A 27,792-nucleotide genomic window follows, 5' to 3' on the forward strand; every position below is an offset into this window, starting at 1 on the left:
TCTGGCACACTTTAGCTCTTTAGCTCTATATCCATACTTTATATCATATTTATTAGACATCTTTGGAACATCATTGGCAAGAAATTATATGGAAACAATTTATATGGTGATAAGACTTGCAATAATTTAATCCTTTTTCTCACTACTATAAGGGCTCATTTTGAATGTTTGTAATGGATTTTGTTTCTTTTAAAAAGTATGATTGACTTTGAATTGTGCAGATCTAGGATGAACACATGCTTCTATAACCATTGTGAGATAAGAAAAATCTCATAACTAATGGTTATGCTTGATCTTGTTTTAGCAGGCTTCTGTATGACACCAGGACTTAAAAGCTCTCAGATATGTTGATCCATTTCCAACACCTTTACTTGGTTGCCAAACCATCATGGCAATACTTAATAAGAAAGTCTATGATAGAATCTTAGCCCTTGATATGCAAGAGATCAAGGATCACCTTGATTCAAACAAGTTGGTGGTGATGCAGCTTTCCATAAATAATTGGTGCAAAATATTAGTGATTGGGAAGGGAAATGTGGATAAAATCTTGGATGTTATCAATCAACCATCTCTCTCTCTCTCTTGAACAGTTAATGGAGGAGGACAATGAGGGGACAATATTGCCCTTATGAACTTTGCACAAAAATCTCTGGATACAATCAAAATTTAATATGTGTATTCCAATCTCCCCCTCTAGCTAGGCCTTTGTGCCTTGATAATTGGGGTTTGAAATGTTTCTCCATTCCAAAATGGTCTTCATCATGAAATTGAGGACCGTCCGATGATGTTCAAGAGACTAATTTTTTAGACCAGTTAATGAATACTATAGCAACTCCAAAAAAGAGCTCCACCCATACTTGTACTAATCCTTTTTTTCCACCTCATGTTTTGGAAGTTGAATTATCAGCTTATGATAATAAAGTATGGGAGCTCCATGATATGAATCTACTTACCCCTTTTGCACTGGATTTGTGGATTTTCCAAGCAGATCTTGTGGAATGTTTGAAGTCGAAGATGAAGCAAAAAAGCAAGCACAAAATTTTAATATCAGCATTTTCCACAACTATGCCTTATCCAATTTCTTTTCGATGTTAGCTTTTTCCACGATAGGTATCCTTACCAAATAGGCATATTTGGGAGGTGTAAAAGTCACATTTTTCAGACAGAAAAGAAGACACCAAAGTATTTTAATATTGGGTGCCCTTATATCAAATGCAGATGCTAGGAGGAAAAGATGAACTATAGGGCACAACCCTTATGGTATGACCATGCGATATGGTATATGGTGAATAACCTACCAACATTCTTACCTAATAGACCGTTGAAAGTTTCTTTTAATTCGTTTCTCTTGTTTATGAAATCAAGTGATATGGTTTAGTTCTGTAAAGCATCTCTTATGTTTCACTACATGAGAGAAGTGGTACTCATGGCTGTCAAGAGTTTGGAAAAGAATACACATGCTACCCCAACCTTCACCTAGCGTGACGTCTTATGGTGAGTTGATGCTATAGTCCTCGGAGATACAACCTTCCAAAAGTTATGGGTCTAGTAAGAGAAGGCAGTTCACATGATGCCTTGGATATATGTGTGGACATTAACACACTACTTATTACTCGTTGTTGCTACAGGTCAGAGCACTAGTAAGATGATTAAATAGAAGCCATCCTCTAAGACCTCAATTCATTTGGATAGTTCATAATCACATTCATGACCTTCAGAAATCTTAAGTGGTGAAAAAACTATGTCATTCACAGATACAAAGAAATAATAAACTCCCGACTCGGCATCTGCTTTATCATGACAAAGATTAACTTGTTAAAGTATGTGAAGCCAACCAAAGGATTGTAGTTGTTGCCACATGGTAGAAAAACTTTGGTATGGAAGAGGAATAGCTCTAAATGATGCTTTTCCCATGCTCTATTTGATAATCCACTCTTGGAATTATCTTCAGTTAAGAAGCTATTAATCAATGTCTTATACCAATATGGATTAAATGAGATAATTAACGTTGTCAAAGACTTAAACTTTGCTTGGACTTTCTCTATGAGCTTGGCTCCATTGCTTTGTAAACCAAGATTGACTTCTAGAGAGGGATTGAATAATGTTTGTAATTACCACATGGATGAGTTTAATAAGTTAATTAACAAGGATTGGGGACATGTGATTAGCATAGATAACAATATCATTTGTGATGGTACTGTGACGCCAAAAATTGATATGTTTTATTGGGCATTGGTATTGCTTTTCTCTATGTTTGATAAGAGTGTGAGTATCAAATGATAGCCTAGTGGCTCTCACTTAATTCTATTTTCTAAGATATTGTATGGGATTGAGAGGATGAGTGGAATGAATCATTGTAAATACCATGTGTATGAATGATAAATATCTTAGTATGGGGTGAGAGTTATTTTTGTATGGGGTATTATGGGGTTTTTAGAAAATAGGAAGAGTGAGTCATATAAAGAGGTGGGTCTCATGTCCATGTGTTCCAATAATATAAGAGAGATCACATGCCAAGCGTGTGGAAGGCATGTGGAGGAGTGTGGAAGAGTGTGGAGTCAAGAGGAATCCTTCTAGAATTCCTATGTGGAATAAGAAGGATGTGGACATATGGAAAAGAGAGGGTCCCTATGGGCTCTATGTAGGGAGCTCGTGGGGAGACTCTTAACTTTCTCAATATTTAAGAGTCTTGAGCATCTTTTGATGGGACATATGGCAAGAGTAGCCAAAAAGAACATGGATGGGGACATACGGGCTTGTGTGATTGATGGGGAAAGGAATCTACAGGTAACAATTGTAAATGGGTGAAGGGGGGTGACAAAATCTCTATAAAAGGAGCCCTCCTCCCCCTTGTTCAACATCTCTTCTACCATTGATCCTCATGTTGTTGTAGCTCTAGTCTCCTCAAGCCTCTTCCATGAGCTCTCTCTCTCTCTCTCTCTCTCTCCTCTCTCTCTCTCTCTCTCTCTCTCTCTCTCTCTCTCTCGTAGATATCCTCTTATGTAGACTCTTGAGTCCATGTCTCTCTAGTTTATTCTCTTTCTATGAGAGTCTTGGAGCTCCCACTCCCTCTTGTGTGTATGAAACCTCTTTTTCTCCCTTGCGTGTATAGCATATGGAGTTACATTTGAGTAGAGTATCACTCCATTGGAAATGAAGGTCACTTCAAATTACCTCCCTTAAGTCTTCTCTCCTTCCATTGTTCTTTTCTTCCTTTCACAGTCTTCAAAGTACTTCTTACTCGGCCGCTCACTGTGTACACATGGTCCACCTATTTCCCGAGCCACGAAGGGCATTCTTTCCTCTCTCCTAGGCAACCTCTATGGGATTTGGATCGTTGATAAAGTCTAATCATGGAGGAATTATTCTCCCAAGTCGGCACCAGTAGAAGGATTGTGTGGTTTTCATGACTGTTTGACCCCCTGTCAGTGTTTTGCTCATAACTTTTTGCTCGATGGTCCGATTTTGATGAAGCTTATATCAACGTGAAGCTCTCTTTAAGGCACTTTATTATGTGATTATATCTTGTGCTTGATACAAACCCAAAAAGTTATGAGTCTCTATGTTAGATAGTCTGTGTTTATGATAGTTTTTACCCTCGTCCCGTAAATTGCCCATATCTTTCCGACCACTTCTCTGTTTCTTACAAAACTTATATTAGTGCAAATCCCATTTCAAGACACATCTTCACATATGTTTGAATCTTTGATATCATGTATTTGATAAAAGCTATAGGCCTCTCTGTCTGATGATAGTTTGCAGAGTCTTTTGAGCTACTTGTAGACGTATCTATGAAGGAGGTGCAATGTTTCCTTGGAACCTACCCATGTGACCCAATCAGCCCCTTCAAACTCCTCGATATATATCAGTTCATGTCATGTTGAGCCGCAAGATCTTCTTTCAACAACGTATCGCTCTTCTCTTTGGTGCAGACCGGCTCACTGAGATTATGGTCTTCGCCGATCCTTTCCTTCTCCCTATGCTAGAGTACAACATCACTTGGGATGTTACCATCTTCATTCTCATCTAAGGAAGGAAATTATGGTGTGGTCTCTTGGCATGAAAGCTTTGTTTTATTTCACCTTTCCCATTGATAAAGATGTATGTTACTTAGTTCGAAAGCAGTAGGAAGCAAAGAGGTGCATGAAGTTTATTACCCTCAACTTCATGTCATAGTACTCTTAAAGAAGAGGTTAAAAAAGGCCTAGGACACATCCCTAGAAAGGAATTTAACCTTAATGGGACCTTGAATTTCATATTGATGATTTGGCACCAACTCGTCCTCTTAACCTCAGTGGACAATGTATTGGACTCATTAGAAACACACTTTGTTTCCTTTTGAAAGAATTATTTACTGCAGTTAATAATGACTAAGAATTTGTGAATAAGAGAGGATGGTTCCCCTATGCGATCTCCAATTATTCAAAATAAGATTTTGAGACTTATAATGTCCCTTTTGATTACATCAACAGATAAATCAGCTTTAACCCCAGCATACATTTGCAAGAAATTCATATTTTTCTTGGCACAACAAAGACTAGCAAGCAAAGACTTTCAAAAAGTTTATGATCCTGACATCTTTGACTGACTGGTCAAGGAAATTAAATACTTTAACTTTAAACTTCACTATTGAGTCATGTTCATTACTTTATTTAATGGCTACTTATAAGGCCCATAACAATACATTCCGATGGATCATAAATGTTCATTCTTGTGTCTTTTCGAAAATGGCTTCCTTGGTTACTTTGGTATTACAGGTTTGTTTGGATCCCATAATGAATGTAGCAAAGGATCTCTAGGAGGAGACATAAGCTGATACCAGTATCAATATAAATGCCTTTTGGATGGTCATTTCGATATTTGAGGTAAATTTGAAATTACCTAAGGAGACTATTCTGTTATCACGGTAGACATTGGAAAATGTTATGAGAATATCCCCCTTGATCGGGATTATGATTGAAGAATATCTTGTCTGAGGTCATTAGCTTAGCCTTTCATAGACAAGGCAAGCCGTACCTATGCATCAACTGGGGTAAGAAGACGACCTCCTAGAGCAATAGAAAAAGCAAAACCATGATCTCTCTATCCAAGGACGAGTATACTGGCATGAACATGTGGTTGTTGGGATATATGCATCTCCTAAGATTAGGGATGATATCTTCAAACAGGTATCAAGCATCCCCATGGGGTTCTCTTGATTTCCCCTATGGTGTAACTTTTACTTATTTTGGTTTGAATTCAAGTTCATATCAAAGTTGTGGGAGAAGAAAGAATGGAACGTGTGAAAAGAACTAATGGCCACATCATGAATCACTGAGACAAGTGTGTCAAAGGCATGGGCTAGGTTTGCATCACCTCCAAGGGGGGTAGCGAGACCATGGGACAAGTGACTCATGTACAATGCATCGAGGGCATGATCGAAGTGAACCTAGACATGGGTGGAGGCCAGATGGTTAGGTTCTATGTCTGGTAGCACTCTCAAAGTCCTTAAGGACAAGTATGAGAGTGGTCGGCACCTAAGGGAGGGGGGGGGGGACCATGAAGTCATGTATCCTGTCATAAAAGCCAAGGAGCCCAATAGGTAATCCATAGTGCGCGTACCTCCTCCATGTGGGAAGCAAGTGAGACCTCTAGATAATAGCGGCCATCGCTGAAGGCCGTTATATATAATCATGTCGTGCACTGGTCCTAGCTCTAGCAAGTACATCTCATACCCTGTCACATATGGGGCATCCTCTAATGTCTCATTATCCCGATATCCATAGGACCTATATCTGGCACTCTGAGATGATCTGACACAAAATCTAGAATCCCTACTTGCTTATTCCCCGTGCATGCATTGAAATATCCCAATAGGAGCACCTCTCCTAATCTTGATAACTCTATGATATCCTCATATATCGTCTCATATGGGCTATGACTCTCTGCAGTGACCTCATGTGCATATGATGATGTGTCTGGGGGCATGTACAAGAGAGGAGATATGGTTATGTACAATGGAAGGTGTACGCAATGGGAGAGGCCCCTCATCATTTCTTGCATACCCTCATTTTATAGCCGATTCTCCCTTCATTAATTGACATCCTAAACGCACAAGGTGGGCCATTTTTGTGTAATAGATTCTCTCAATGGTGTGTGACAAAACTTAGCCCCGTTTTCCACATAAATCAAGATGTTATCTCCTAAGTTAAGATTGGAAGACTCACCTCCTTGGACCCTTCCCCATTTTAATATGCAAGAAAAGAATCTAGGAGAACAAGTGAAGGGTTGGCATAGATATGCTTGCCACCTCATCCTACTTTTCCCTTAATAATATACTATATGCTTGAATAGGTCCCATGTTTGCAAACAACCCTATTCGATGCAAACATGGGACCATCCACTTGGAAGGGTCAGTACAAGAAAGAGCTTGTCACCTTAACCACAGGTCTGTATCCCTCTAGTCTATATGTTACATTCCACATCATATTACACACGTTTCAAACAATCACAATATTATTGGTCTTTTTTGTTTTTCACATTCCCCTCACCATGCATGGAATGTGCAGCATTTCTATGCTGGGGTCAATTCCATAAGCTCTTTAAGATACTTTCATGCTCCATGATTATCAAGCCTAATGAGATCTTGAAAGGTTTTCAACTCCACGCCTACTTTCCCAGTCCAAGGTAGACTACCACGGCCTTCACTCTGCCCCTTCTAAACATTGTTAAGCCCCTCGTGGACCACCAAAGCCTTCACTCGACCCCTAAAAGAGTTCACACACACACACATGAATCCAAGAACATGTCCAAACTCATCCATAAAAACACAACGCATTGCAGTTTCAATCTCATGATAGTCATAAGGTCGAAAACCATAAACTCCATCACACATAGTAGGGACTAGCTATTATGACGTACACCCATACATACTTGAGCATCCATTTATTCAAAGGTTTTCGTACTGAGTTTCTATCAGCACTTCGGAGGTGAAGGACAAACTCAACCATCGTGAGTGACAAAGGCTAGCACTAAAGGAGAAGGCTAATCAAATATTAGTCCACATTCTCTTCATTCAAGAAGCTACAACTGCTTGTAAAGACTACAATTTCATTTTAGTCTCTCTCAGGCGAACGTCCAAACAAATAAAATTCTTACACCATCTAGCTCATAGGGCAAAACAACACTTAAGATAGAATCGCAATATCAACAATAGCAACAATGCCTGTCTTCCCATCAAGCCCCACAATGACCTCTAAAGGAGATGCCTCATGAGTCAAACTAATGTCCACACCTCCCAGCATTCACCAATCAAGTGAACGGGCCCTAATACAAGGATGTTGCATCCAAAAACTCCACAAATGGTCACAACCCCCAATTTTAGAAGAATTAACCTCTGATACATCCTTCCTTCAATATGGAGGCTGATTAGCAAGGTGCTTTAGGAAAAGATTCTAAACATGTTTCATCCACTACTCCACTTCATCACATTGATGAATCATCCATGAAATCAAAAGTAAAATACATTAGAGAAAGATTTATTTAATCGACAATGCATTATTTACCTCTTTCAGCTCAGCATGAAGCTTTTTTCATAAACCCTTATCTATGAAATCAAGATGAAAGAAATGTTTCTTCAATTTCCTCCAGGTCAACCATCTCCTCAAGCTTGATTGCGAATTTTGTAGTACGTGCATGTGCACGCACATGTCTGTATGTGTGTGTGCACAGGGCACATTGAAAACAGAGGTTATACCTTCATTTTTAATCTACATTCCCTTAAGCTCTCCAAAAGAAAAGCCACTCAATCCACATATTGACATGTTGTCTCTCCTTCCTCCTTAATGTTAGCCTCTAGTTACCGGGCCAACCCAAGTCCGAGTCTAGGGAACCAAGCACTAACCCAAACACCAACCATCAATGGGCCAAGTGGCATGACCCTAAGCAACGAGGATGAGCCACTGAAGGTCTTGTCAAGGAGCCAACTAACAATGGCGGTTTTGAGAGAACCTTGGGCCATGTTCAAAATGTGATTCTCCAAACCCAACTAATCTAGAGTTTAGGAATATTTAAGGTTCTTCCAAGTGTCTAGTTCTAAGTTTAGTTTAGACAAGATTGGCCAATGGTGTTTTTAGGAAGAGTTGTGCCTCAAGAGGAGGCAAGAGATTGTGAGACACCACATTAACTTGTTACAAGAGCACATCTAAAATTGTAGCTGTCTGTAACAAGCCGACACCTCTTCTTTTATAATACAACTATTGGATTTGCATCTCAAGTTGCTATTTGGTTTCTTGCAATGCTCTTATTCCATTGTCCATGCTCGTCTACCCATCTTCTTACCTTGTAGATGAGTCAAACTTGCCTGACCATTATATATAAGCTTCTATTTTGTTTAGGAATGTTTTCATTTATGAAACTTCTTTTTGATTATGTCTTCTATGGGAGAATCTCTCTCTCTCTCTCTCCTTTTTTGTCAAGAATTCATGTACACCTTGCTTGTACGTTCACATGGAGTGCATGTCACATTTAACTTCATTGATTTGATTTAATAAATGCAACTAACACTTAAGAAATTCGATGTCCTAGAATTTTAATTTTCATAGGCCTCTTGTCACAAGCCAAAACCAAGCCTGGCTAGTGACAAGGGAGGTCCCGTTCACGTAATCAACAATCCCATGGGAGACATCCCATGTTAGTAGCCAAGTATCCAACTAGAATCACCTCCAAAAATGGAAAAACATGTCCATTTTGCCAAATAGATACGGAGTCACACTTTCACCTTTTTGGGCACGTAATGTGGTTCAACCTCTGTCGAGGGATTTAATAAGATGGTTAGGGCGCATCCATGTACATATTTAGTACCCTGGAAGTGCGCTTCACTTGGTGACAGAAGACACTGTACAGACTTTCAACTCCGCATTTGGAATTTGGTTCATGCTTTGGTTATCGCAATGACGTGGTCTTTCGACATGGCAAATTGCCATCTAACAAATTGGAAATGCTTCAACGTCGTATACTGGATCTAGCGTCCTATTGCGCTCACTCCTGTTGGTAGTTTGAGTTTTCAGTTAAAGCAACTAGCCAACAATAGCGTTGTCTATAATCTCTCTCATTGTATTCCTTTTTACTTGTATTTTATCTTTCTTTTCCACACACACACACACAAAAAAAAAATCCCATGGGAGCATGCACCACGCTAAAGCCTTGGACACATTAGGCATGCAAGACAACCCTACCCCCACTTGAAACATCCATATATATATATATATATATATATATATATATGCAAGAAATAGGAGATGATTGCTTGATCTCTTCCCTGCAAAGTAAGAAAGGACAGAGATCAGTCAAAATCCGTCAAGAATTGGTCTAGTGATGGAATGTAGAAACATATCGTACTCGACAAGCCATGAGGGATTGAAGCTGTGACTGAGTCTGGTGGGGATCCTGATGCCTCTAAAGCATGTCTGAGATGTGTAATTACCGTCTTCAACTGCTCTATAGGCGTGACACATGATTGTTGTGATGACACACGATTGTTGTGAGGGGCCATCCTCATACAAGTCTGACACGGCCAGGGAGCCACCTCGGAGTGTCTTGCTCGATGGTGGCCACTTTGTGTAATCTCATCTCTTGTGAAGAAGTCAACGATGTATGTGATTCTGAGCTTGTCTGGTTGCATTAATGCTCTAAATCATGTAATTTCTAGTGCAAAGACAGAACCCATATGCAAAGAGGCAGTGTATCGCCCATGGATCTCATAGCATCGAGGGCACCTCACAAGCACATGCTCCTTGATCTCCACCTCCTGCAAGTCACACAGGTTACATAGTCAAAGTGTCAAGCTCAACCTCTCATCTAGTCTCGATCTGAGACCTATGGGGTCATGTCCTAATCTGACCCATGCCTATCTATACTGCATGGGACAGATGAATCTGCAAGTACCTCGGAGACTGAATAAAACCATCCTCATTCAGATGGAGGAAATGCTCTTTGTAGAAAGGCATCTTGGTAACATGTGGACGTGTCAAAGATACCAAAGTCCATTGAATGTAAAGCTGCCACAAATCATCTCTAATAACCCGATGGACCTCCTGCTGTCTCAAGCAGAAAGTAGGCACATCTTGGTAATACTGATATGGAGGGAGATGGTCAATCGACATGCCTAGTGTGTGGAACATCTGGTGGCCTGTGAGTACCAACATCTCGTATCCCTGTGCTGCATAGAGGATGAGAGGGCTCTTCATGGTAGATGCTATCTGCCCATCTCAGTCCTGCTGTACCCCTGGAACCTGGAACGAGAGGTCTAGGTGATGTGCTGCGAAGTGAGTACCAACATCTCATATCCCCATCGGCTGCTAGCTGCATGGAGGATGAGAGTGCTCTTCATGGTAGATGCTATCTGCCCAACTCAGTCTTGCCGTACCCCTGGAACCTGGACTGAGAGTTCATCTGCATAGGACGTGCTGCGAACTCAGTCAGCATGATGTCAATTGGTGTGCATCTCTTCCCACGGATCATGCGGGATGACCTGTAGTCTCTCAAAACCAACATACAAAGTCGGACTAATTCGTAAACATCAGGCAATTTACTTTATACCAACTATCCGGCCCCGAGACAGGGTCAGATGAGACATTGTGGCTGGTGGAGTTCGTTCCCACTCAAATACTCTGAAGTAGACACCCTAGAAGGCTCCTGCATATCGGGCTGCTGGTATAACCAGAAGTCAATGAGAAGGGACTTTGCTGAAAGAGTGCCGCGAAACAAGGGTCACCCAGGAGGCACCAGCTGACCAGTGACCAAACTTAAAAAACTATAGCCCACAATGCTGCTGGCATTGAAGTTAGTTTAAGGGATACATAATACAGCTTGTTGCAAATGCTCTACAATTTTTACGGGATTTTTAAAGGCTAACGCTTTGTTTGGAGCTTGTTCTCTGACATCGAGCACAGATGCTTCCAGTCAAGCTGTCAATTTGTATCAACTCATGCTTCTCGACAATTAGTCCCTTTGGACTTTTGCCACGACGGTCAGGGGCTTTTGCATTCCTTCGGTTTCCTATGGTTTCAAAAAAACTATCTACAATTGACAATTCATTCGTAGATAGATACAGACTTCCACCACTTGCAACCAATTGTTCAAAGTTAAACCATTTTCATTCCCAAATTGAATAAATTAAAAAGGCAACAACCTCCACACCACAACTTGGGATTGCACTAGCATATGCATTGTATATCTTGGTAAGGATAAGGTGAATGCTCACCTGTGTTGCAGTTGTTTCTCTCTTATAACAATTCTGCAGTATAAAAGTCTTACGAAAAATGCATTCCAAGACAAAGGAATGCTGGTAAGGGAGCCCAGACTCTCTCTTCCCTTTCATCTAAACAGCTTTCCAAACATCCATCTTCAATCGTGGCTGAGAACAGGCCTTCTAAGAAAATCAATTCCCATTTATTGGGCCCATCTGCTGTGACTCCAAATTCATCAACCCAAGGTGCACCTTGCCACATGAATAAATTCTACCAGTCCTCAGAAGTACAAAAGAAGTTGATTAAATAACTCTTAGTCCTTGACCCCGCAAACCGTTCAGGAAATCTCTAGCACTCATCACCCTCTTTCCTGGTGGCTGCAGCTCCAGTATCTGTCATATAGCTATGCAAATTTGGCTTCCATAACCAAAAAGCAAATTTTTTTTTTTGGAAAAGCAACATCCACCCATCAATGAGAACCAAATATTGTGCGTACCTCAAGAGTAGAATCACCTCCACAGTGCACTACCAGGGAAGAGCTTCCATGTTTTGCAACACGTTTGTCAGCCTCCTGTCTTACACCTGCAAGAGGCTTGGTCGTTATAACTTTCAAAGGCAATTCATACCATTCTCCGGTAGGATTGAGAACTTGAAACCTTGCTTTGGTCCCTGGCCAATCAGCAAACGCGCGAACCTAGCAAATGAAAGCCCAATGTTTCAGCAGCAGGCAGATTTTAATTCCTATTACTGCTGATACTTTTGTTGCATCATGAGTTGTAGAAGTTAAGAACCTTATTATGTAGCACTAACGCAGGTTTGCCAAAATCAAGCCAGGCTTCATCCACATTGACCTATAAAATAATCACATAAGATATGCCCAATTACAAAAGCGCAGATACACATTGAACTTTGCATAATTGGAATATCATTTACGAGGAGAAAGTCTGTCTAAATTGTCTTCAACTATCTTATTTTCTAAACTACCAAGAATTAGGAGATACGTGTGTACAATTAAGATACCTTGGGTGCATGTGTAGCCCTTGAGTGATCTTGCTCTTTGGCTCTCTGTGCTGCAGATCCATCTAGTATTGATGGCAATTCTCTTAATAACAGTTGTGCTCCTACATTTACAGAAAAATGGCCATTTATAGAAGTTCATGTGAGAGGAGACAGGTATCATGGACATTGAAAAAGGTGAAAAGATAGGTCCAAACCATTGCGATTACATCATCATGCGAACACTAAAAGTTAGAAGATGTGTGCATGCATTAGAATCAATTTCCCCAAACTATGCATGCAGGACAATTTTGCCATAAAGAAAACTCTTTTTAAGATACAATGAGATCATCACCCAAACAGGTCAAGATATTGGCTCCCAAAGACTAAGCCACATAATGAGAATATAAAATTACCTGAGCAGTAGAAAGCATGACAAAGGAGAACCAAGTATGAGCACAAATACATACTCAGAAAAACTTAGTTGCAGGAAACGTCCAAAATAGTTAGGAAACCCCGTTTCCTAACGTTTCCAAAATTGGGGTGTTTCCAAAACTTGGAAACGTTTTGGAAATGCCTAATCTAAAAGTGTGTCAGAAGAAAAGACAACAGGGCAGCTATTGACAAGAGATGATGGCAGGATCGTGCATTATCATGGTTGGTGCATAGCGAAGGCTTTAGGAGTAACACAACACTTGGAGTAAGACGATCTACATGGGTGACAATTAATTCGTCAATGCACTATACGAATCGCATCTTCAAGGATCATCTTCTCCATGCCCTCCAAGAATCCAATTGCTTGACAATTGATTGGTAAATGCTCCCCACTAATTGCATTTCTAATAGATTTCCCGTCTCAATCCATCAACAATTGGATGGCATGTGCTTTCTATGATTGCTTGGTGACCCTGCATGCACGCTCGCCTTGCACACACGTTTAGCTTATATGGTGGATGTTTTTTTAGTTGCTAGCTTCTGTATGTGAGCAAAAATATACTTATTCAGCCTACCCCTGCCGTTTCCTATTAATTCAAATGATGTTTCAAAACTACCACGTTTCCTGCATGGAAACATTTTGTGCAACTTTGCAGAAAAATACACATACTCTGAAAAACACACATAAATATGTTGTTGCAGTCAAAACTACATGTTAAAAATTGTGCATGGGGTGGACCCTTGCAAAGGAATACCGTGTTCTTCAACCTGCTTCTCTGAATGCGAATAAGGCTACACTTTCAAAGCACTCTTGGCTCTACACAAGCATGCCCATAGGTAACAAGACTTGGCAGGATGAGAGGCTGATTGTACCAAATAAGATACCATATGGACATCCAGTATGTCAGCTTGGAATGGACCCATCACATCCTACTTCACCATATAACTATTAATGGTTCAGGTATAAAGATTGGGTAATATCTGCCAGCGGAGACAATAAGGATAGCATATTGAGGCTCTAGGGATGTATAGGATGGTTGGATTCAAAGGAGCCTTTGAGAGTATTAGAACGGGTTTGGATATGCCTTTCCTTGCACGCATCAGTCAAGCCAAGATTGGTCAAATCTGAATTATGAAGACCACCCCATGCATGAGCAATGTGGAGAAGTCTTGATTCTGAGTTTGTAGCATAACTTGCCCTCAATCACAATGAAGGCTGGCATTAAAAAAGAAGGCCAATCAAACGCATGAATATTCTATCCTTTTCAAACTATGCCAGAGGAAGCATACTTCAATAAAACTTGATTTCCAGTAAACACTTCAATTACTGAAATTGCAATTTAGAACAACAATATTTCCGTCCAAAAGTACACAATACAAAAGGAGTCCAGAGTCCCACCAAATCATGGTCCTCTGTCCTTACCAAAAGGATGCTGTCTTACTACCTCCGTGGCTCTTCTAGATCCCTAAGCTTCAAGAGACTTTGTCACAGTGCGTTGATCCCTGCTCCTTGCTGCCCTGGAAGACAGCCAAGGGTGCAGCCCGTTCCTGACCTATGTCTGCAGCTCTTCAGCCTTCATCATCTCAAAGTGTGCTCTCTTACGTGTATGAGGCAACACAAAGCTGAAGTAATGAAAGAGTACCTTTTTGTTCCTTTTCCTAATGGAAAGAGAAAATGCCAATTTTTTACAAAGATCCACAATGCCATCCAATTCTTAACCGAATTTGACAGTTACATCAACCTGGGTGACTTTTGGTCATTTCTTTAGGTCCCACTTCTGATGTCGTTCTCTATTAGTCTCTATTCCTTTGTACTTGGCATCTCTCTGAACCTTTTTAGTCTTTCTTTTGTGGTACGTCAAGGTCTTTCTTTTCTTTCTATCTTTTACAGGGTGGGGGGGAGGGCGGGGTGGGATTGGATGGCTAGGGGTTTGGGAAGGGGAATGTGAGGCCATAGAGGTATGCCAAGGTCTATAGAGGCTTAGGAGTCCATGTGGGACTGATGTGATGGCTAGGACTGCTCGTGTAGGTCACGAGTTTCTTCTCCAGCCCTTCATGGGCTGCTACATTGCCATATGATCTTTCCACCTACATCAACACCACTAGCTTATCATTTCATCATGGCCACATAGACTTGCCACATTAACATGTCACATCAGTAAAACTTCACTCTCGGTCAACTTGCCCAATTCAGCAATGTTGACCCACTGATATCAAGTTTAAAACTTGTTGGCGAGAAATAATTGAGGTTAGCTATATTAAACCGAACTCAACCCTATGCATTTACACATGCCTGTTCTCAGAGGCTAGACTGTCCCAAGACGAATCTGCAGCAAAACTCTCTATGTTCTTCATAGATCTTTCTATTGCAGACACAGCATTACCTTCCCTTCTCCTGTTCCCAAATGGCATATGGCCATATTATTTTCAAGGGCACTGTCCTTGCATCAAATTCATACAATCTCTCATAGACCATCTATTGAATATGGCTGTTATTCCCACCAGTAAAGACAACAATGGACTTTTGATGGAATACTGAAGACCAAATTTATGTTGAATTTCAACTACAGCAGCCACAAGCGTAAATTCTGCATAACCGCTCTAAAATGCAGTCAAATTTGCTTGAGGAAATTATTTACAGACATGACTCATCGAACAATAGTCACTATGCTTGAAGCACCCACAGCCTTTCCAAGATATAGATGAACTTCTTTTCACTCGCAGCCAAATGCTAACCATTAGTTTAAAATTAGAAATTTTCTTGTCCCATCAAATCCATCTCCCAACCCCCCTATGATTTCAGATTGCCTCCTCTGTCGAATCTCTTTGTGCCACACTTTTCTTACAACCCAGGTCTTGACGGACCTTCAAAGCTTTCTACCGATTCACTCTGCAGCCTCGGCCAAATTATATGGCACCAGCAACCAAAGGAAGGATCCCCGTCCCCAGGTTTATCAAAGTTTCCCTTCCCAATCCAGAAAAAGTTTTGTAGATCTCTTTCTTCTTCACCTACCCAAACTTGCTATATCCAAATGACTGGATCTTTTCCACTCATCATCATGTTCCCTTGCTCTTATAGAGATAGAACAAGAAATGGCATTCTTTTGATTGTTTTGAAGAAGGAACGTGATTCTCATCACATGACGATCACACACATAGATAATATACATGTTCTATCTCCTCATGGCACGAGTCACCCAGGAGAAGCCTTAATCTGTCATAACATTACACCGCCAACTTTAAGCCTTTTGAAGTTTTCAAACTCTGAAGGTGACAGAAAACATCAACCCAGGCTGCCTTTATTATGTAAAATTGTTAGAAAAGTCACTGCCCCACCTGTGAGCCCCCGTTTTGAGGGGACAAGGGGGCAGGGGACTATAGGGGGGTAGGGGAGCTATTAAATGCAAACTTGTTTACTCCTAGCTTTACATCGAATCACGGGCACAGGCACACAAAAATCACCTCCCAGCCGATCTCGGTGGTAGTAGTTAGCTCTCTCTTCTTCCCAATCGTTACGTTGAAGCTCTTGCTTACTTAATTTCCACCAAGCCCCAAAATTCCCTAGATGGATCTAGTATGCCACATGTCTTCATTTTAGGGTCCCTCCTTAATGCATCATTTACCCCTCTCTTGGGATATCATTAAAACCATTTGCCCCTTGGCACATTTCATGCATTTAGAATCAAGCTGACGCTCCTACGAACTCCCTCCCTCCTCCGCTCCCCGTCTACCCCCCCCTCGCACGCTGCGCGGCCCTTCCCTCTACCTCCTCTCAGCCACCGCCGCGCGGCCCTCCGCCCCCTCTCCTCACCCCCGCCCGTCGATCCTCGCCTCCCCCTCGCCACACTCCGCTCACCTCACCGCCCCGCTCCACTCCCTCTCTCTCCGCCCGTCGCCCCCCCCTCACCCCGCTCCTCCTCTCCTACTCCCCCCTCTCCGCATTCAGCCCCCCTCCCGTCCCACCCCCTCGCGTGGCGCTACCAACCCCCCCGCCCCCTTCTGCCCCTCCCCGCTACTGCGCCATGCTGCCCCCCCCTTTTCCCTCCCCTCCTCACCTCTCCTCCCCACCCCCTCGTGCGGCGCTGCCACACCTTCCCGTCCCTTCCCTCTCACCCCCTTGCGCTGCGCTGCCCCCCCCGCCCCCCCCTCTTTCTCCTCCTCCTTCCCCCGCCATCCCCTTTCGTCACCACCCTCTCCCCCCCCCGTTTCCCCATACCTCTCCATTCCTCTTCTTCCCTCCCCCACCTTAATCCCCCATCCCCGCCCCTTCCGTTTCCTTCCCCTTCCCCCGCCTCGGAGTGTTCGCAGTTAGTCAATGCGATATGGCGGCCACGTGCCCGGAACCGGTGGCCCAGACGGACCCCCTCCCCTCCATCAGCCTATCGCGTAACATTGACAGAGCACCAGGTCTCCTTGGTGAAGCAGGCCGCCACGGACTTCTCCCAGACATCCGTTTATGGGAGAGTCATTGGCTACTCCCCTTCACGAGCAGACATCAGGGACTAGTTGCAGTCCACCCTCTACCTCGAGGACAGTCACATCGAGGAGGTTGCACTCATGGGACGTGGCATCTTCTGGCTTAAGCTCTCCTCAGCACAGGCTGCGAGCGACATGGTCAGGCGATCCCCTACTTCTGTGGGTGGTAAGATCATCCTCATGGTCCCATGGTACAGGGGTTTCAGTGTAGCGGACTTCGATGCCCGCTTTCGCATTCCTCGCCATCCAGTTACCCTTATCTTCCCAGGTCTCGCAACCGAGCTTCGCCCGATCATCAAGGACCTGGGGGCGCACTTTGGCTTGCCTATGCAAGACACCTACGTTGATGCGGCGGCAACCCAAGGGGTGCCACGTGTCAAAGTGGCAGTCCTCGATCCACAAAGCATCCCCTCGGAGTTCGAGATAGAGACCGACACAAGTGTGGTGACGCAGCGCATTCTGGTCACTCGTCGCCCAAACCAGTGTCTGAGATGCCATGGCTTCGAGCACCAGCCGCGCTCATGTCCTCGCTTCACGGGTACAGAACCTCAGAAAACCCCCGTTCAGGCAACTCAGGATCCTCCTCACCAGTCAACGACATCCCCTCCCGAAGGGGAAGGCTGGACGGAGGTCAAAAGAAAACGGAGGGAAAACAAAGCAGTCCCCAAAAAACCTGCCCATCTACAACAAGAGCCCCCTCCGGTGGTCCCTACTCATCAGCAGCCCGGTAAGGGGAAGGAGAAGGGAAAGGAGAAGGTCAGCCAGCCTCCCCCTCATCCTTCACCCCGCCCTCCTCCCCCTCCCCCCTCCTCCTCGATTCTCCGACCCCCACCCCCTCCAGGATCCCCCTCCGCACCGGTGGTTTCCACTCCACTCTCTTCCTCGAGCATGATCCAGAGGGAGTCCCCCCCCTCCACCTGCGCCACCTGCAGCCCCGAAGCCAGCACAGACCTCACCCACACCTATCCCTCCGGGCCCGGCGGAGGGGAGTGGCCCTTCCCCGCAGGTGGCCAGCACCCCTCTCTCTGGTTTAGACTCCTCATCGTCGTCCCCATGCCCAAGGGCTGCTCCTAGAGCTCTTCCATTGGAGTTTTATCGAGCAGGTCCTTGGGATTATCTGGATGCAACGGGTATTGGCTCCTTCCCTGCATGCCTAGACATCAGCATCTTCTTCCTCCGCAAGGGGGCGGAGGGTAAGGTGTCCGTCCTTGCCCCACACGATGGTCCTAGCTATTCCTTCACTATCTCCAGTGAAGGGAATGAGCAATGGACGAATGAAAATGTTTGGGAGACGATACGAGATCAGTCCCAAGAGCAGGTGCAGGACTGGATTGGTAGCAGAGCAGCAGAGCTTCTTCAGCAGCAGTGGCCGGAGGGTGATGTTCGTCTGCGTTGGCGCCAGAGCGCCAAACATTTCCGACTCCTGGTCATTATTAGACCACCGCTGGAGTGGGCCTACGCGGAAGGGCTTCGCCCATGGAGGACCTCAAAGGTAGCGGGCTTCTACAACATTTCCTTGGCAGAGGCGTCGAGCTGGTTAGAGAGAGCCTACCACCACGAGACGAAGGGCCTCTCCCCTCTGCTGAAGGTTTTAGAGGATGGGTCCGATGATCCGGCCTCTCCTTCGAAACCTTCACAGAAGCGCCTTCGTCTCCACACAGGACATCCTCCGACCACTTCGACATCGACCGCAAGCAGGCAGCTATTTGTGGCCCACCTTCCCTCCTCATGAGTATACGCATTATCTCTTGGAACGTTAACGGGTTCCACTCATCAGGAACCCGTGGCCCCAGCAAGATGGTGCTCAGACAGGAGCTCCAGCGAGCCTTGGTGGGAAGAGTAGATGTGCTCCTACTACAGGAACACAAGCTTTCGGCTTCTCAGACCAATATTTGTGGGAAGGTCCTCACAGGACGCTCCCACACCTACTGGGAACCTTCGATTGGCGAGCAGGGGAGGAGCGGGGGTGTCTATACCTCCATCGACGCTTCTCTAGTTCAGCATGTGTGTGGTTTTGGCACTCTGATCCCAGGACGTGCGCTTTGGGTGGGCTTGCATATTGAGGGATCTCGTATCGGCATCCTCAATATCTACGCCCCGACCGATCTCAGACGTAGAGCCGTTTTTTGGAGATCCTTGACAGACTTGTTGCCAGAGATGGACTCTTGGATTGTAGGAGGGGACTTCAACAACCTTGAGACCTTAGAGGATCAGCAGGGACGGGGCCCAGAGTTCCTTGGTATAGCTCAGGCAGAGCAGGCAAATTGGGACTCCTTCCTCTTCGCAGTGGGAGGTCGGGACAGTTGGAGGGAGCCTTCCTTTCGCAGATGGTCCGGGAGTCTGGACTTCTCTTGGGGTTACAGGAGGGAGGGAGGCAGACTTCTGGAGAGGCTGGACCGTTTCTATGTCAGCGATTGGGCGCTTAGCAGAGGAGGAGAGTCAGGAGTGGTTCCAGGGACGACACTCTCCGACCATGCCCCAGTCATCCTAGTCCTGGACTCAGCCTCTCACTCCTCACCTCCACGTTCATGCCGGATCCCAGACTCCATCTACTCCAGAGCAGCGGTTCACAGCAGGATAGTGGACCTGTGGGAGCAAGATTGGGACCCCACCAGGGATATGGCAGCACAGGTAGCTCAGGCGCTTGCTGAGTCCAGTCTCATCTGTCAGCAGGAGGCGATTCAGATCAGACAGCAGTGTTGGGCGCGGGAGAGGGGTCTCAGACGTAATCTCGCTTCGATTCAGCGGATGCAGCAGTTTTCTCCAGGCTCTGAGGAGCTCGGACAGCAGGAGGTCCGGGCCTGAGAGGAGATCACCCAGCGTCGCTCAGAGTTTTCATTTCATGCTTCCAAGTCCTTCTGGGCTAGGAAAGGCGACAGGATGTGCAGAGAGTTCTTCAGGACTCATGGACAGAGGTCAGCAGGGGAACAGCTCCGTTCTCTTAGGGCGCAAGATGGTAGTGTCAGGACAGATCCAGACGAGGCCCGAGACTTGGCGACAGATTTCTACAGATCATTGTTCCAACAGGAGCCCCCAGACCCTCGTGGCCGCATTTGCAGGGAGGAGGTGTGGAGATCTACACCGCGGCTTGTGAAGCCCAGCATGAGCGACGCCCTTCTCGCCCCTTTCACCGTGGCAGAGATGCAGGATGCGGTGAGCGCTATTGATGGGCATAAATGCTTAGGTGAGGATGGCCTCTCTAGAGCTTTCTTCACCACCTTTTGGGAGCAGATCCACCGGCCCTCGCTCGCAGCCTTCCAGCATATCTTCTCCAGCGGGCAGATGCCAGAGAGCCTTGCGACAGGCCTGCTTTGCCTCATCCCTAAAGGGGGGGACCGTCAGGAGATCAGACAGTGGCGCCCTATCACCCTCCTCCCGACCGCCTACAAAATCCTCGCCAAGATGATCAGTAGCCGCATCCGCCCCCTGCTACACGACTTGATTCATGACACCCAGACTGGTTTTGTCCAAGATCGCAGCATTTTGGACAACATCTTCACTTTCTCAGAGGCGACGGAATGGGCTCAGCACAATGGCCAGCACCTTTCCATACTCCTTCTCGATTTTGAGAAGGCGTACAATAGGGTAAACTGGTCCTTCTTGGAAGGTACACTCTCTCGGTTTGGTTTCCCGGACGGGTGGATCAGAGGTATTGCTAACCTTTACAGATCGGCCTCCAGTCGGGTTATCATCAGCGGCAGGATGGGGGAGAGATTCACACTCGAGCGCTCGGTGCATTAGGGCTGTTCACTAGCGCCATACCTCTTCCTATTTTTTGCGGAGGCCATGACCCACTTCCTTCGAGCCCGTACCACTGGTCTTCGCGGGATGAGTCTCCCTATTCGAGATGATGCAGAGCTTCTGGACTCCGAGTATGCAGACGACATAGCCCTATATGTGCAGGATGATGTCGAGTCACTAGAGCGAGTGAGACTGTCCCTAGAGATTTTTTGCCTTGCGGCTGGGGCGAAAATCAACTGGCATAAGTCAGTTGGTTTTCTTACGGATCCGGGAGCCAGCTCACAGTGGGGTATTTTCCTGGGGTTTCGCTGGATCCCTAGAGGACAGACGACACGTTACCTGGGATTCCAGGTAGGCCTGGACATCACACCGGCTCAGTAGTTCTTGCCGGTCCTAGCCTCCATACGACGGAAGCTTGCTTTCTGGAGCACGGCTCGGCTTTCCTTGGCAGGCAGGGCCCTTGTGGTTAACCAGGTCCTTCTTGCCACTGCTTGGTATGTGGCCTCTTGCTGGTGTTTCTCGAGATCATGTGTAGCCCAGCTGAGGAGACTGGTGCAGAACTTCCTATGGTCTGGTTCAGACGGTTCCGGCACCACCAGAGCTAGGGTCGCTTGGCAGACGGTCATTCTCCCCCAGACAGAGGGCAGCCTCGGCATCATAGATCCAGAACTGCAGAGTCAGGCACTTCTTGGCAAGTAAGTCGTTCGCGATCTGACCCCAGGAGGACAGACGTGGAAGCTCTTGCTACAGCATGGTCTCAACGCGTGTACTCCCCAGAGAGGGGGTGTTTGGCAGCCTTCTATCCGATGGATCTTCACTTCAGCTCCTTTGACCCAACCCCGTTCCCCCTTCCTCCGCAGCCTCATCTCGGTCTGGAGGAAGTTGCGACACAGCCTTTCCCAGGTTCCCCCTAGCTGCCGAGAGGAGATAGACAGACAGCCCCTGATCTGGAGCAGCCAGGTGACAGATGTTATAGGTCGCCAGCTTGGAGAGAGATCCCATATCCCTTGGGCGCTCTGGGCGCGTGGGCCCGCGCGTTCACTCCGGGTTTGGAGGGACGTCTACAGCCAGCTGAGCCCAGGCGAGCTGGGAGCAGCAGTAGGTACGGCACGTGGGCTCCAGGCTCGGCGAGCGGAGATTGATGCTGCCATTCCTGCAGGTTGGAGGATTCCCATAGTCACCGAACAGCTCTTCCCGGGAGATGAGAGGTGGCTAGGACAATTCACTCCACGAGGCATTCCTTTGGTGGTTGCAGGCCTCTTCTCGGACTCCTCGGTACACTTCTTCTCCGTCACTGATGACAGTCGCCTACAGAGCAGAGAGGCCGTGATCGACCCCCAGCTCCCCTGGCAGCGCCTGCGCATTGTAGGGCTGCAAGGGAAGACGTGGCATATAGACCCCTTGATTATGCAGGACCAGGATTGGAGACTCTGGATATGGGAGGGCCGTTCCTTGACAGAGGTGGAGTGGGACCCAGGAGAGTGGTGCTGGCCACCATTGGAGAACTCAGAGAATCCTACCCCCTTCTTTTCTTACAGTGCGCGCACGGGTCGGCGTGCTCTTGGGGCTCTCCAGCGCGGGCTACCCACACAGGCACATAGATGGTATGCCCAAGGGATATCTTTGGTCTTTCTTCGCACTTTCTGGAAGACTCTTTGGGCTAGCTGGCGGCCGAGGAAGATCTCCTACTTCCTTTGGATGGTAGCACACAAGGGGCTTCCAGTTGGCAGCTGGCTGAGGCAGATGGGGCAGGAGGGGCTTTGCCAGATGTGTTTTCAGGAGGAGTCGTCCCTGAAGCACTGCCTTTGGAGCTGCTCGCATGCGCAAACGGTTTGGAAGGGAGTCATGGGGATCCTAGCGAGGGCTACACCCGAGCTAGGACCGATCACTTGGGGAGCCGTTTGCTGGTGCAGCACTGAGACGGGACATCACTTGGCCTATGAGTTCTCTAGACAGGATCCCGTCTTTTTCATCACGCAGGCCACCTGGGCATACATGGACAGCTTCCCTTGGCATCTGACACAGAGAGATGCAGGAGCGATGCCTCGGCACCCAGTTTGGGAGATCATAGGGAGCATTGCAAGCTGGCATATTTGGACTTCCAGATGTGCGCAGACTGTAGGAGATCAGATCTCTTCTGCTACCCAGACCCTCACAGACATTTGGAGCACGATCGTTCACACGCTCAAGGGTCAGTGGGATCAGATTCAGGGAGAGTCCCACGCAGGGAAGGAAAAGAGACGACGTTTCCTTCGCGACTGGGACCATCGGGAGTTGTTATTCCAGCACTCTACTCAGAGTCTTCAGTGGCACTACGCCCCTCCACCGTGGTTGTTTGTCCACTCTCCGATGATTATGCCCTGAGAGGCTTGTATTTAGCATTTTGATTCCTCGGGCTGAATCCGTTTTGTGATTGCAGCCCGTTGGCCTTTAGGCCTTCTTGTACTCTCGATTTCAAGTAATATAACTAGCACTACTTTTTGCGTTAAAAAAAAATTTCATGCATTTAGGTCCCTTAGCCTTAGATCCACCTAGTCTAGTGCCATGTCACCCTCACCAAGGACCTTGATCTTGATTCCTTTTTTTTTAAATCATTTACATGAAGCCCAAACAAATATAATACAAACATTGATCCTATAAAGGAAAATGTCGACTGACCCTTCCGAGGTCATGTTACCTCGACTTGAGCGTAACATTCCTTCCCTCTTCAGGCATCAGCGTCCTCGATGATAAAGTCTGGGAACACTCTCTGTAACTGGTATACGGATTCCCAGGTAGCTTCTCATAGAGGTAAACCATGCCATGCAACCAACACCGTGGGTATCTTCCGATTGCGTACTTGCATTGTTCCTCGGTCCATGATTCCTGTTGGTTTGCATTATCCTCTATCTCCTGAAACAAAACAACACCCTCGATTAGTGAGTCACCTGTATGCAAAATTTTCTTTAAACGAGAAACATGAAACACTCTGTGCACCTTACAACCCTGTGGCAATTCTAATTTATAGGCTACCTTGCCTAATCTTTTTAGAATTAACCATGGCCCACAATATCGAGGTGATAACTTAGCACTCTCTCCTGCAGTCAAAGACTTAGAGTGCAAAGGAATTCTGAGAAAAACCTTTTCTTCTTCCTTAAATTCTCTGGCGGATCGGTTTTCATCCGCATATGCCTTAGCTCTATCCATAGCTTGGCGGATGTTAGCTCTCGCAAGTGCTAGCATCTCCCGCATCTGAACCACAAAGTTCGCGGCACTAGGCACTTTCTGAGGTATTCCAACTATAGTTGGATTCACTCGTCTATAACCATAGTTCAGCTCAAACGAACTGAACCCTGTAGAGGAATGTTTTCTATCATTGTAGGCGAATTCTAACAATGGCAACCACTTGTCCCATGTATGTTGCCTCAATGACACATATGCTCTAAGCATATCCTCTAAAATTTAGTTGATTCTTTCCGTCTGACCATCCGTTTCTGATGATCCCCACTACTCATTTCCAACTCAGTCCTTAGTGTCTCAAACACCGCAGTCCAAAAATGACCGGTAAATTTGACATCTCTGTCTGACACTATGGATTTGGGTAATCCATGCAAACGAAATATATGTCTAATAAACAAATCCGCCACTTGCCGGACACTAACTGACTCTCTAGTTGGAATGAAGTGAGCCATCTTGATAAGACGATCAACCACCACAAGGATAGAATCATATCCACCTTGTGTCGTAGGCAGACCTACAATAAAGTCCATGGAAATGCTCTCCCACCTACCTAGGGCTGTAAAAGTCCGGGTGGCTTCACCCGCTCTGCCTTACTTACCTGACACGAAAAACAACGTGTCACATATTCATGAATATGCTTTTTCATCTTTGGCCAAAAGAAATCTCGTCTCACGAGATCATATGTCTTCTCGACTCCTGGATGTCCCGCACATGGGCTATCATGGCATTGTTGAATGACTCTCTGCCTGAGATCATTCTGATTAGATACTACTACCTTGCCATTTCTTTTCAGCATACCATCCCTTATGGCATATCTTGCATAAGTTTGGCCTTTTCTGGATGCCAGATCATCCTTTTCCCCGAGTTTGAATACATGAGCCTTAGGCCAAAGGCTTTGGACGACTTGTCCACCTTTTGAGCTTCTCTAATCTCGGTCATTAGAGAACTCTCTAATACCATGAAACTCATGTTATGCATAATGCGTGACAACGCATCAGCAACTTTATTATCCTTCCCTCTTCGGTACCGAATTGTCAAGTTAAAATCCTGCATGAGTTCTACCCACCTAGCTTGGGGGCCTCTCAGGTCAAGTTGTTTACAAAAAATGTTTCAGAGTATCATGATCAACATCAACATAAAACTCTGATCCATACAAATAATGTCTCCATATTTTCAGAGCATGGACAACAGCATACAACTCTAATTCATGAGTTGGCCAATTTCGTTGAGAGGAAAAGCTTCTTACTTTCAAAGGCTACTGGCCTTCCCTCTTGGAGAGAAACTGCTCCTACCGCAATGCCACTTGCATCGGTTTCAAGGAAAAACGGTTTCTGGGAATCAACAATTTTTAACACCGGTCCTGAGACCACAGCTTGTTTTATGGTGTTAAAACTTTCCTGTTGATTCTGTCCCCATATAAAAGGTACTTAATCTGAGGTCAGATCAGTCAATGGCGATACTATTTTGGAATATCCTTTGATATGTCTTCAATAAAATTAGACAAATCCCAAGTATGATCGCAAAGCGGTCAAACTCTGAGGGATTGGCCAAGTCAGTATCGCAGCCACTTTCTTTGGTAACATTTCTACCCCCTTAGGAGTAATTATGAATCCTAAATATTCAAGTCTTACCATACACAGTATAGTTTTCTTTTTATTTACATAAAGACTGGCTTTCCTCAAAGTACTGAATACTATTCTTAAGTGTTCATGATGCTCAGTAATACTTTTACTGAATACCAGAATATCGTCAATAAAGTGTACTACAAACTTTCCGATATACGGACGTAGTAAATCGTTCATAAGCATGACGAATGTAGCTGGAGCATTGGTAAGTCCAAAGGGCATTACCAAAAACTCATAATGTCAAAACCTGCTTCTAAAAGCGGTTTTATGCACATCCTCGGCTCTAATACGGATCTGATGGTAGCCACATTTAAGATCTATCTTACTGAAAATTACGGCCCCATGTAATGCATCTAGCAAATCATTGATCCGAGCCATCGGATACCTGTGCTTAGTAGTGATATTATTCAATGCTCTGTAATCTATACAGAGACGAAAAGTATCATCTTTCTTCTTCTTCTTTAATATCACTGGTGAAGCAAAAGGTGAGAAACTTGGTTGAATCTGCCCCAACTTGAGGTATTCTTCCAGTTGTCTTCGCACCTCCGCCTCTTCAGTAAAACTCAACCTATAGGGAGGTCTATTTACAGGTTCTGCCCCCGGGATTAGTTCAATCTTATGCTGAACATTCCGCTCTGGAGGCAACCCATAAGGTAGCTCATCCCTAAAACAATCAGAGAACTCCTCTGCTATTTGATCAGTCAGCTTGGTCATCTCTCCATTTTGGACAACTTCAGTGCTAGCCGAAGAATCATCAATCGGCTCTACCGATGCTGTACAAAGAAACAAAAACTCTTCTTGAGCTTTTCGAATTTCCATTACGAAAACCAACGGTCCTTGAGGTATATCTTTTTCACCTCGTAAGACATACAGCACATCATTCATCTTGAAAAATGTGCTTTTTCCAATCTATGGTCCGCTCTGGAGGCAACCCATAAGGTAGCTCATCCCTAAAACAATCAGAGAACTCCTCTGCTATTTGATCAGTCAGCTTGGTCATCTCTCCATTTTGGACAACTTCAGTGCTAGCCGAAGAATCATCAATCGGCTCTACCGATGCTGTACAAAGAAACAAAAACTCTTCTTGAGCTTTTCGAATTTCCATTACGAAAACCAACGGTCCTTGAGGTATATCTTTTTCACCTCGTAAGACATACAGCACATCATTCATCTTGAAAAATGTGCTTTTTCCAATCTATGGTTGGATTCTTCCTAGAATGCCAAGCCTTACCCAGGGCTATGTCTGCATGAGCAAGCTTAGTCATTTCAAAATCAAGCTTCTCAGGATAGTCCTGAATTCAAAGCTCCAACTGGGTAACCCTTTGATCCCATACTTCAGTTGAACTTCCATCTGCCATTCTGACTATATATGCATAGTCAGATGGGCTAGTGATTAGTTTCAGCCTCTTTACAAGGTTGGAGTTAATTACATTGTGCGTTGACGCCGAGTCAAACAACACAATGACATCATGATTAGCTACTTGCCCTTTCATCTTAATTAACTCTGTATCATTAAAGGCTGTATATCCCGTTGCTGCGGGCTTTGACAGGACATTATCAGGTGCACTAGTTACTAACTTAGCAACAGATACACATAACAAAACAGGTACTGACCTTTGAGAAGATCCCGCTAGCTGAATCTGCATCTGTTCTGCTCTGGGACTTCCCTCCATTTCCACGTCGCATTCTGAGATCACCATCTCAGCCATCCGACGATCTTTGTTACGTGGACAATCTTTCCACTGATGAGGCTGAAGGCATCCAAAACACAAGCCTTCTCTCCTCGCTTTTTCTCTTTGCTCTGGGTTCAAAGAAGACTTCGACCAAGCCCGGGCTGCCATTAGTGTTACTTTTCTTTTCATTCCAATGGTGGTACTTGATTTAGGAGTCTCAACTGGTTTCGCCTGCTTGGCTTGACCACTAGGCTGTGAGCCACTCCATTTGCTAATCCACTTCTTCTTAAACCCAGTTTTCTTCGGGTACCCATACTGAGTCCCAACTTGCACAAACCCACTTGGTCTGCTCCCTTTTGCATCCTCATAGTTCAGGGCTATGGCAATCGCTTCATCTAG

General features: G+C 45.3%; 1 protein-coding gene across 4 annotated transcripts in view; it reads right to left on the reverse strand.

Moving 5' to 3' along the window:
- Positions 1-11,121: 11,121 nt before the first annotated feature.
- PDE194 (formyltransferase) overlaps positions 11,122-27,792 on the reverse strand; it is a 91,224-nt gene continuing 74,553 nt past the window's right edge. For 2 of the 4 annotated variants that reach the window (XM_087388151.1, XM_087388148.1), the window contains 4 exons: positions 12,249-12,349; positions 12,020-12,079; positions 11,725-11,922; positions 11,122-11,620 (listed from right to left, as the gene is read on the reverse strand). In XM_087388151.1, coding sequence (XP_087244277.1) covers positions 11,531-11,620; positions 11,725-11,922; positions 12,020-12,079; positions 12,249-12,349 — 449 coding nt within the window. In that variant the 3' untranslated portion in view covers positions 11,122-11,530. Of the gene's footprint in view, positions 11,632-11,724; positions 11,923-12,019; positions 12,080-12,248; positions 12,350-27,792 lie in introns of all 4 variants that reach the window. The other 2 variants (XM_087388149.1, XM_087388150.1) reach the window with 2 other exon arrangements.

Source organism: Dipteris shenzhenensis, chromosome 17 (genome assembly GCF_047967505.1).
Source record: "Dipteris shenzhenensis isolate YYH24624 ecotype China chromosome 17, Dip_SZ_1.0, whole genome shotgun sequence".
NCBI lineage: Eukaryota > Viridiplantae > Streptophyta > Polypodiopsida > Gleicheniales > Dipteridaceae > Dipteris > Dipteris shenzhenensis.